The sequence below is a fragment of the Trichoplusia ni genome, chromosome 16 (assembly GCF_003590095.1).
Source record: "Trichoplusia ni isolate ovarian cell line Hi5 chromosome 16, tn1, whole genome shotgun sequence".
Lineage (NCBI taxonomy): Eukaryota > Metazoa > Arthropoda > Insecta > Lepidoptera > Noctuidae > Trichoplusia > Trichoplusia ni.
Genome location: NC_039493.1, coordinates 2316093 through 2328478, shown reverse-complemented (window position 1 = coordinate 2328478; position 12386 = coordinate 2316093). Strand labels below are relative to the sequence as shown.

General features: G+C 35.8%; 1 protein-coding gene across 4 annotated transcripts; it reads right to left on the bottom strand.

Moving 5' to 3' along the window:
- Positions 1–119: 119 nt before the first annotated feature.
- LOC113501989 (annexin B10) lies at positions 120–12377 on the bottom strand. 4 transcript variants are annotated; one of them, XM_026883335.1, is made up of 9 exons: positions 12294–12377; positions 12111–12208; positions 10765–10941; positions 7281–7485; positions 6734–6813; positions 4454–4579; positions 3892–4024; positions 2623–2804; positions 120–1254 (listed from the first exon to the last, which is right to left on the bottom strand). In XM_026883335.1, the coding sequence occupies exons 2-9, from the start codon at positions 12120–12122 to the stop codon at positions 1198–1200; spliced, it is 972 nt and encodes a 323-aa protein (XP_026739136.1). In that variant the 5' UTR covers positions 12123–12208; positions 12294–12377; the 3' UTR covers positions 120–1197. The 4 variants fall into 4 exon arrangements, with proteins under 4 accessions (XP_026739136.1, XP_026739137.1, XP_026739138.1 ...); XM_026883336.1 differs by lacking the exon at positions 2623–2804 and adding an exon at positions 2404–2585; XM_026883337.1 differs by having other exon boundaries at positions 4454–4567.
- Positions 12378–12386: the final 9 nt, after the last annotated feature.

Here is a 12386-nt window from a genome sequence, read left to right as displayed (position 1 = left end):
GTTAGAATCAGTTAACGGATGGCTGTTACGTGCGAATGGCGTGCGATAAAATAAGTTTTATGAACATATTGATGTAGTTTCATTTCTCACCAGAACTATTATGAATAAAACCCAAATTCGTACATTTACATTTTATTCGTAAATTAAAATTAAAGCTAGGCCGATTATTATGAAGATTCTATAATGGAATGCAAACTCTCCAATAGATACTTTTTTATTGGGAAAATCAATATAATTTTGTAAGATATCAACATACAACATTTAATATAATAATAAATCAAAAAGTTAGTATAAACATACCTTTAAGGTATCTTAGTAAGTGTAATAATTATTAATTTGACTCTATATCGAGATTCTCATAATGAAACACTTGTCACTGGGATTTACAAAAGGAGATGCATTTAGCAATCTTGTGTGTTACCAGTTTTACAATCTCAAACAAATGTTCATTATTTATTTTCAATACATATAATTATCTCTGCTAAAAAAACTCTCCGGTAAATATATATCTTCAGCTAAGGCACCGCTGAGGCAGGATTGCTAACATCTAATGTTATTGATTACATGTTATGTAATCACTACTTTAACATCAGCTGCCTACCTTAAATCAACAAACAAATAACAATTTTTGTAGTATCTATTATTTTTACTTGTAATACTACTTGTAAGCAAACTTTAGAAGAAGCATTAATAAGTAAGATGTACGTATAAATATATATCGGGGGACATCGTCACACAAAATTAACTTCAAAATTGCCATAAAGCATTCATAGTAAATCTAAACATAAAAAATGTACTTTAATTGCATTCGTAATTGAAAGCGGACACTTATCAGCAGCTCAAAAAATTTGCTTAGTTTAATTAAGCTTAAAATAAATTACGTCTTAATAATAATGTACTATTTTAGGTCTGCCGATCGTATACATATTAAAAGTTTTCTAAACACGAAATACTAACAAAACTATATCGAGTATAAAGAGTAATCCTAGCACACGACACAAGCAAATTGAGAGTAATGAACAAATGGAGTGTCAGCAGAAATTAAGGTGACGATACCGAGATTAATAACTCTATCGGTATTGCAGTGTGTTGAGAGACGAATCCTGTATGTTTCAGATACAGTAAACTTGATTTTTAGGCCGAAATACTATCTTGTGCGTTGAAATACTCCATTTTGTACGTTTGTAGTATTCCTCCTTAGACAGGTCCCAACAGCGCGACGAGGGCGCGCTTGTAGTCCCCAGAAGTCTCGCCCTGCTGACGTGTCGCAAAAACCAAGATGGCGTTACCAAGTAGTTCCGTGCGGTGTCGGGAGATGGCGTTGTTTTCAAGCGGCAAGGTGTCGTCGCATGCGGAGTGCGGAAAGAGAAAACGCGACATGATTAGTATATTGTGAGGTAGACCCGTAACGAGCATATCGTGCTATGCATGCTATGTGCTACGGGTTCGAAGTTGTGGGTTATTGACTTGAAGAGATAGCTTTATACGGTAAATATATAAGAATGCATATAAATTTATTCATTGGCGTTTATGGCGTTATACCGCCTTCATATAAGCTTACGGATCTTGCAAATTTTGCGCTTGGGCGTTAATTTATATCCTATCTGATTTATTGCTTATAAAATATATAAATACATAAGTAATTAAAGTTCTCACCTCCTTTTCCGTTCACGGTGGCAAAGGTTTACAAAAACGTGAAAATATTAAACCACATATTACAACACAGAAGTAATGTTTAAATTATATAAAGTAACATCTAAAGCATAAAGAAATTAATAAAAATAAAACTGAATAATATGAAATATTATTATATTTAATTTTGTGCGCACTTCGAAAGCATTACTTTTCTGCGTATGTGATTTAATATTATCATAATATAAAGCAAGCAACATATCTCCCAGACAGATTATCGTAAACATAAAATGAAAATAATACAATATTGTGCTGATATATAAGCGATAACAAAACATTGTTTCCCCAATTGATTATAATTCGGTTAAATTATGATGAGTTATCAAAATATTTTAATCGTATAAAGGATGAAATTTAAAAAAATAAACTAACTGCTACACAGAACTAGTGAAAAAGTTTTTCCTTTGCATATTTAAATCTCATGTATGAGTGATCTTATAACGTTGTTTCACGTTTTAACGTTGGTCGGATCATCTCAAGTTAAAGCTGATGCTAAGCAATTCACTTAGATCAATAACTGTTCCTGGGGTTTGCAGACTCTTGTTATTTTGTTTGAAATAGGAAATGAAAGCGCACTGCTATATTCAATTGAAATGAATGCCAATATGCCAAATTTATGGATTTAAATGTGGGCGTAATCTGAGAGTAAAGAAAAATGCAAGCATCTTCTGTACTCCCAAATGAATGTGTACCCTCCACCATGCGACATACCGAGAGGTCACTGAGCAGGGTCTTATCGAACAGCCTCTCGTACTCTGCCTTGATGTTCCCGAGGTCGACCTCCGAGCGGGAGACCACAATCCGCACGAGGGTCTGGTCCTCAGTACCCGCGCCCTGCATGGCGGAGCGCAGCCGCTGCGCGAACCACGCGCCCGCGTTCTCGACGCACTCCACTGGAAGAGAAATAGTAGCTAGTCACACAGTACATACCCTGACTTCGCTCTCCAAGGTCTTATCGTAAAGTCTTTCGTATTCTTGCTTGATGGCGCCGAGGTCGATCTCGGAGCGGGACACGACGATGCGGATGAGCGTGCGGTCGTCAGTGCCGAGCCCCTGCATGGCGTGGCGCAGGCGAGTCGCGAACCACGCCGCCGCGCTCTCCACGCACTCCACTGAAAACGGTACGGCAGCGGACGACATGACTCAACGTGCTGCTGGGACGGACTTGTGCCAGTTACATTATGAATGGTAATATTTTAGGCGTTTAATTATTTAGGTATCCGAACATTTTATATCTGTGGTCAAGAAGGTGCCCCAAAATAGGGCACGAGAAATTTTTCCTCAAAACATGTCAGTATAATATGACATTTGACATTCTATCATTAGATAGTTATGATTATAAGGGCAGTATTTGTGTTATTAACTCGAACAAACTCATATCACTGACAAAGTTAGGACGATATAATGAACAGTGAATATTAATAAGCTAGATGTATGTATAATTATGCACATATTACATGAACTATTTGTTTATAACTAATGCATACCAACGCTTCGCTATAAACGGAAGGTCCGTAAAGCAAAGAGCTTCGTTAACTTAATAGAATACGAGTCGTAATAGAATACAAATTGTGTTAACCTGCGCGATTATTTGGAGAAGCATATTAAGAGCAATTTGTAGCAAATAAAAAGTTGAAGTATCAATGCAACATACATCTACAGCAGTAGCTGATAGAATACTAGTATTCTTTGAACATGAATATAAAGGCCTATTTAACACAAATGATCTCTTTCCGGTCGCTCACTATGCGTCACCGTCTTAGCATGCGGCCGGCGATTGTCACAATTACTTGCGTCTAGCCGCGTATTGGTAGACGCATGGCAGCATAATAATACACTCTGGTCACTGGTGTTAGAATAGGCCGTACTTAATAAAAAAATATTTTAGGTTTTGCAGCACACCTATTTGTATTGTGTCTTTAAATAATAAAAAAATACAATTCCATTCAAGATTCAAAAATGGAAAAGGGCTATGGTTATGACAAATTTTTGCTTGTTTGGACGCAATTACATGTTTAAGTCAAAAGTAAATATTTGTCGCTACGAAAAACCTACCACAACACAATCTATATACCTTTAAACCGTATTTGCAGCAGGCAATATTTGCAACTTTGCTTCATGTTCCGAGTTGATACAACGACAATTTACAAATGCCTTAGGTTATGGTACGAGTGATCTTTAGTAAATAGTATAACAGACCAATAGCCGAGAGCGCGTCCTTCAGTTCTCCGTCGATCTCGGCCTTGATGGCCTGCTCGATGGTGCGGCCCGAGATGTTCTTGTACTCCTCGAAGATCTGCTGCAGCTGCGAGAAGCTCTCGTGCGCTAGGATCTGGAGAACAATGCAGGCAGGTGATGTGAGCTTATGGTGATATAAAGTCAGCATAGGTTTGGAGTTTAGTTGTAGGAAGAAAGGGACTTTTAAATTGTTTTGTTAATTTATTTAAAATCTACTGCAGATCATTTCTCTACCAAACTTTGAATATTAATGGTCATATTGGTCACTTTTGCAGAATATTATTTTATAGTTCAGAAAATCTTTTTACACTTCCAATATTATTATTTTTTATCTAATTTTGTCTATTAGTCCAGCTATCAGACGACTTACAAGAACACGCTTACCGCTACTTATAAACATCCAACACAAAGAAAAAAGAAAGAAAGAGAGAAGACAAGAAATCTGACTTCAAAGAGTGTCCCATGTCTATGTCAATCTCCTAAGTCGTCACTAGTTCCAACAATACTCGTAACTCCCACTCACCCTATTGAAGACCTCCTCATCAGTCCCCCACTTGGCCTCCCCGGCGTCGAACAGCGCCTGCGCATCTTCGCGCGCCTTCTCGGGGTCCACTCCCGCCTCCTCGTCCCGCGCGCCCTGTCGCACAGACTATGTCAACACGTAGGAAATGAACTCGAGACCAGCCTTGGAGAGACGATCGAGTTTTGTGTGTTTTATAAAATGAAGCTTAGGAATCGCCGATCAGTTTTATTTTAATTAATTCTTGAGGTGATATTCTATCACATAAAATCGATTTCAAAAAACTTACAATTTATAAAAATTGTGCTAAAATTTGATCCCGTTAATTACGCTTGAGAGAGTTAGAATAGATAGAGTTTAATATTTTATTTGTTTCATCCGTGTACGAACAACTAAACGATAACGGTACCTTATTATCAACATGTCATTATTTTTTAATCCAAAAATTATTCATTTTATTTGCTTCTAGGCATCTGATTAATTAAGCGGCTGCATATATTTTTTTATAATTACCAAATTATACAGCCCCTTATTTATGAACACTTAAACCGACTTACAAAAGTTAAATAATTACAAATTACTTATTACGTAATGCAGTTTCTCTAATGTTACCTAAGAAATAAAGTAAAATGACTAAAAACCATACTAGTCCTTAGAAATCCATGCAAACTACTGACAAGTCACAACGACTACATAAAACAAGTAACTTTCACAACACACAACAAAACAGACAAGATCATGACACTCCAAGGCTGTTAATTATAATGAGCAAAAGCGAAAGTCAAAGAAAGAGAAATGGTGCGTGTCGGTAGCTGGCTCCAATCAAAAATAATTCCGTGAAGTATTAAACAAGTTTAAGGGCGTTATTTTGGAGGTAATATTAGATTAACAATGGAAAAAAGGCCAGTCATTCTTATATCTGGCAATAAAATTTAGGCCCGTGAGGACTGATCATCATAATTCCCACTCGTGAAAACTTGCGCCAAAAAATGGACTGGCTTAAATATTAATTCAAACCAGTCTATTGCCTTTAATTTTTGTATAAGACCAATAAAGCTGTTTAAAAACTGGGCCTTGCACAAAACCCGAAAAAAAAACAGTTGAACTTTTAGGAATCTAAATAAGGTTTTAATAAGACAGAGACAAAGACATAGATCATATTAAAATAGTTATTAAAGCGTTACTTTGCAAAAGATACATCGCTAAAGCTATTTCTAATTAACAATCTAGTTATTAATATATTAGTAGGTACATTCTAAAATGTTATACTAATATCCCATGCCATACACCTATACGATACCTAATATTGATGATAATTGAATGGTAATTAAATTTCGCTAATTATTCTCTGTTCATTAAATTCACACAAAGTAAACAAAAGGAGCGGTAGTTCCTTGTGTTTAATTAACTTTGGGGCCAAGGACTCCTTTGCAGAGTCAATCTTTTATACAAAATAAAACAGATTTGATTTGATTGTTTACGGATGAATAAGAAATCTATTGCTGAGGTAAGAAGCTTGGATAAAGAAGGAACTTGGATGTTATTCTTTTCAGTTAGTGATGTCGATGTATTGAATGAAAGCGTACTCAACGTTCCGCAATTCGACAATTGATATCGACTTTATAAGGCACATTGTGGTTTTTAAACCACTATTATATTGTGTATGAACACAATTCCGACGCATTTTATCATTTGACATTTAGTCATTGAAATACTTCTAAATAAATTGTGAATCTGTATCATTGATAGCCGCAGTTGCCACTTAACGACAGAGCAATTTATTTATAGACAAAAAGAGCTGATAATCTAGACACACCGGTTTCACAGTACGTCCAGTTTAGTTTTTATTACAAAACATTGCAGATGTTACAATAGTTTTCATAAAGAGACCATGGCAAATTTCAGTGTTTCTTCAACTTTAAATGACCAAGAACTGTCCTCAACTATACTATGTAACTACAAATCCACAAACATAAATTGAAAAAATACAGTTAGCTGAAATAGCTAAAGTTACGTCACGTTACACGTGACGTCACTTCTGTATATAAATTTTGCGAAGCTGTTACGTCACAAGCTCCTCTACCTGAAAGCAATTTATCTTTGACAATTTTTATTGTATATATAATAGTAAAACTACGCTTTTCATATTATATCTGACGGACTGACTACGATTTTGCTTTTTAAACCCAGTCAGCATCACTGATACAGTGTACAAAGGGTAGTGTGGACCCTTTACTCTAGTCATGCATCATGTCATCATGCAAGCATGCATATTATACTTACAGTCACGATGAGGGTGAGCAGTCTCCTGAAGTCTCCCGACGTCTCAGAGCACATGTGCTCGGCCAGGGGGCGGTCGTACACTACACATGTAATGTAATTAAAAAGGGTGTTCGTTTCTAGTTAATCACCAAAAACGAACACCCCTTTTAGGTGGATTATAAGTTTTTAATAAATTCATAACTTGTAACTCAACTCAATAAAAACTCAGTTAATAAGCAACAAAATAAATGTAAACGACAATAAAGATTACCAAATCACCGATTTAAAACAGTCCTTTATTTATTAAAATGTTGCGTTTTAAAAAAAAGACAATGTATTAAAAGTCAGTTCGATCCCTTTTACAGAACAGGGTTCAATTATTATTTTCTTAACCATCGCCTTATACATTTTTCACAAATTAGCTAGATATTGGTTTTAAATGCTGCCGGAAAATCTCTATCAGCAGTGAAAGCTTTCCAAACATCTATTAGATTGGATTCCTTCCAATCAACCTACAAGCAAACTTAGTCCCTAAAACTATTCAATTAAAACACAATTCATTACTCACTCCTTTCATAGGCCTGCACGATGGCCGCGATCTCTGGCTTGGTTCTGGTGCACAGGATCTCCACGAGCGTGTCTTCATCGGTCCCGAGCCCCTCCATGCACTTGTTCAGCTCCTTGCACAGGTACTCCTCGGGGGGCATCATGAGGGCCACTATCACGTCCTCGAAGTGACCTCCTAACTCCGATTTTAAGTCTTCGATGATATCCTGAGTATCGAGAGAGAAAGTCATAATCGAGTGTCAATTTAAATGTTGTGAACTCTTGTGCGGGCATAATTAGTTAATAATTCAATTGATGAGTGTATTAATCAGACTTTATTAAGATTGCAATGATACTAGACATCACTTGTGTAGAGTTTCAAACTGTCAGAGTCACAAAAACTTTTACTTTTCTGCATTATTTCATACTGAAATGCATTGTGCTTTTGTATAAATATTAACAGCCTTACTATTGGCAACCCTATCATCTTAGTTTTGCAAACAGTAGAAAACCAACTAAGTAGTTTGTCTTTAATCACCTCTTTCGACCTTGAACCTAAGCTAACAAAAACATAATAAAAACTACATGGTCAGCGTATACAGGTACTGTACTACAAATTAAATAAAAACTACTAAAAGCCATGAGTAACGTAATGACGATGCCTCGGCGTAACCTTGATAGTATTGAGCGGCGACCCTGTAACGTGTATGACAATTTAAAATAGATCGTGATTCTGAAATAATCGATGCTAGATTACTCGAGCTTTCCGCATAGGTAGTCCTCGTATTAAAAAGTTTGGTTTTTCCGCAGTCATTAAATTTTCATTTTGCTAGTTCTTCTGCATACATCGACGCTTTTGGTATTGTGTTTATTTATTTTTCCAACAATAAATTTGAATAGACAAAAATTTGATTAGTAAAGTAACTGATGACTCCATGGAGCCTTTAAATGCCATGGGTTTAACGTTGACAGAAAACAAAATTTATTGCTTGGCAGTTAATTTGAAAATAATATATTTTTAAAAAATGAATTTAAGAAACTTGATTAGATATAAGCTTAAAGTTATTCATCGAAAATCCAACCTTGGCCGGCATAAAATGATCAATGATGATGATAATGAGAACAAAACACTGTTTTCGTGCTCTGCTTAAGTCTATTCAATAGATATTTCTTCGAAGTGTCTTGTGCAATAGCTGCGTCAGTTTATTACTATGAGTCATCTTTATTTACTACCTTGGTTTACGATTAATCATTGATAATACTGAACACATTAATTATGCAAATATAGACTTATACAATGCGTCATATCCTGACCGATAATCAAGTTATATGTAAAAATCCTACTAATATTATAAAACGAAAATTGTAAGTATGTATCGATATTTGTTAGTCTTTAACGCTAAAACCACTGAACGAATTTGGACAAAATTCGGTACGAAGATAGTTTATAACCTGCATTAACATTGGACAGTAGTAATCGCAATTTTTTTCCCCATGGGATCGCTTCTAGCGGACGGAGCTGCTAGCAACAGCTAGTATTCAATAAAGTCAAGGTATGAGAACAGAGCTTGGGTATACCACCACCTCATGAATAGTGGAAGCGAGAGTGCGCACTAAATGTCGAAGAACGAAGTCTCTTTTTCACAAATGCAGTCTTACGTGATGTTGAGGCCTTAGATGTAACCTTAGTAATGAATCGCGTTTTCTTTATTGGCCCTTATCAAAGAGGAAAGAGTCTTAACAGCTGAATAGAACCGGCTTTATCTGCTAGTACTGGCAGGTGTGGATCGTAAAATTACAACTGCTAGTATATGGCCATCGTAAAAAGCTTTTCATAATCCGCAAACAATTTCATTCAATTTTGGAACGAAGAATCGTCAATATAAGTCTTACAGTTTGTATGTTTATTATTACTGGTCCATACTTTTCTCAATTATAACATATTTTATATGTAATCTGTTAAACTGTATAACACATTAAGGCCATAAATAATTGAGTATTATCATTTTGTTTTCTATCGAAGAGTGTGTATATGTATAACTATGAATGAAAGCATCATATACATCTTAGGTGCGTTGTACACGTCACGTCATATCATTACAACAAAGTAAAGTACTTGAATCAGCTGTAATACATTTAGTCATAGGGTAACAGTGAGTAACAGATTCCCATGTCAATTCTCCAGAGCCGATGATTCTCATTCTTTAAATATGACTGTACCCTAACGTCATTCTATCCAAATAATTAAGCAATTAATTTAGACATCCTTGTGTTGCGGGGCTTTTGTGAAACATTCAAGTCACAGGCACGGACACCCAGATTCAGCGCAATTTGTGGATGACTCAAATTCTTGTCTTACGCGGGGATCGAACACGCGACACCTCATGCTCAGTGGTTTTGACGTGGTGACTTATGACATTCGGCTATCCGTACAGCCAACCTTAAATAGCAACGAATGATAAAATATTCATGGTTGAATTACAATTCTCCTTGCTTACAGTTAATATGCGTATCATAAACGCAGATAAAACAAGTATGAATCTATCCATCTGAACAAATAACCAATAACATCGTGGTTCAAATAAGCAAAAAAACATTGTATTGAATTGAAGACACTTCTTCTTTATTTTATAATAATTTATTTGAAATTCTAGTATGCTTGAGTATGTTACTGAACCTCCTAAACAGGCCACCGACTTGTTTTCGGGCGAATCGCCCTAGTAGAACAAGTAATGCATGATTAGCTTATCACTTAATTAATATGATACTCTGGGGATTAAAGGTGTAGTACCACGACGTAATAAATTCGCTACACAAAAAGCAATGAATTAGTCGAATATTGGAGGCATTAAGTAATAATTGAACGAGCGAAGTTCCAAGTGACCCGAATGTAGGGCGCCGATCCCCAGAATGACGTAATACCATTAATACCAGTTTACTCATTAAGGGACGTCGTGGGTATTAAGGGCGGGGCAACGGCGTCTCTCTGTCTGCTCGTTATATTATCTGCCTATTTACACAAAACTGTGTTGTGAAGGGCCTTCTCTACTACTCACTATTATGTTGTAGCGTTTCGTGTATTACCGCGTTTTGTTGAGGCAAGTTATTAGCGAATATTTGAGAAAGCAAATAGTCTTAAATGTCATTGAACTCTGGTGTAATACGACAAATAAGATAAGATTAAATTGAACGGAAAGGAGAGGCTTGTGATTATAAAGTTGTTTATGTTGTAATACAGGTATATGCTAGAACATAGGCACTAAGCCTCAAAATCAAATTTATGAAGATTGTAGATGCTCTTCTGCTTTTGTGTTCGCCTCTCGCCTCATAAAGTTGACAGACAAAACTCTTTTATGTACTGACTACAGCTGTTTAGTATGAGCTGGCAGGCAGGTGGGCGATATGTTTGGCGTGTCAATTGAAAAAAAAAACGCTTAGGTATTTCCCGCCAAAAGTATGCATATAACTATTATCCGTTCTGTCCATATAAATGTGGACTAACTCACCCTTCCATACTCATGCGTGAAAGCCTTGGCGATGGCCTGGCGCTGGGCGTTGGACCTGGTGGTGAGGATATCGATGATAGCCTGCTCATCAGTACCGAAGCCCTTCATGGCAGCTCGCAGCGCCGCTGCATCTTCAGTGGCGTTGAAGTTCGGCACTCCCACCACGGTCGGCGCACGCTGGGTAAATAATCATAATTACGATGTTGACATAATTATGATAAATACTATACTTTAATGAAGACTGAAAGGAAAATATGCCCGCCTGTAAATGCAGGTTTAGCTATACAACATTTTTGTAAAATACAATGTACAAGATGAACAGGAATAAAAAAAAATCAGAAAGGGAAAAAGAAACCCTTTAATTAAATAGAATTGCCCCTGGCTATTTTAATACCTAAATGTATTATCTTTTATTGTTTGAAATCATTTTATTTCATTTTAAATATTGACTGATAACGGGATATTCAAAACTTACTACATTAAAAAGGAAGTATTAAAATATTATAAAACAGTTTTTGACTATTGCCTTACTAATTGTGATATAATAGTCATTCATAATATAAACTAATAACTTAGTTATATGAGCCACTCCTATAGAGTTAGGGAGTTTGATAAACATGCCATAAGTAAACAAATATTATCAGCTGTTGTTTTTATTTATTCACTAAAAATGCCCTTTTTTCCACTCATCATTTAAGTTCAATGCACAAACACACCCAGATTTATAAGCATTTGCGAATCACATGCTGTTTGCGCACAGTAGGTTCTCGTGTAAACCTCAACCAATTGGCTATCATTGTACTTTTAAGACAAGAAAGCTTTTTGAGTTATGAAAAAACATTTTTTTACAAATTTAATTATAATGAGAATAATATACAATACTTTAGTACAGTCATTAACATTTTTTTTTTTTTCAAATAAAGGGAAGCCAACCCCAACATAGTTGAAAAAGACTAGGCTGATGATAATGAGGATCAGTAAATAAATTTAAACAACAGCGTAATTAATTAGTTTACTGCATTATGGCACTATAAACGCAATCCAATCGTGTTTACATAGTTCAGGGTCAATCAAATGAAAAACCAGTTCTGTAGGGTAAATTCAAGGCTATATTGCCAGGCCCTAAAGTTAATAAAAAAGCTTCTTAAGCAATTTCTTGTATTTACTAGAAAATAGAATGGAATGTATATAATTGTGTTATACAGTCATTTAATTAAGTAATTGAGAAGTCAGAGGCCGGTCCAAGATGCGGGCCCTGCAGTGCCCTAATTCACTTGATGATGTCATCAGCATCCGCCCTAGCATCATATTCGAGGAAAAAAGAAAATATACAAAAACAAACTTACTTGGTAAACCATTTTAGAGAGTCGACGTAGCAATAGAACCAAACAAGATTCTAATAAGAATGTGCGAGAAATTTACCACACTAACACTTTTTGGATACCTGTAAATAAAACCGGCAATTGTAATTAACCCACACGGTCACACACTTATGATTCACGTAATATTATATGAAATAAATTACGAACTTTGATACGCCGTACACGCTCACAGATCAACTGACACTGACTGACAGATTACTGACGTCGTGACATGAATCACGTGACGTAAACGTTGAATGA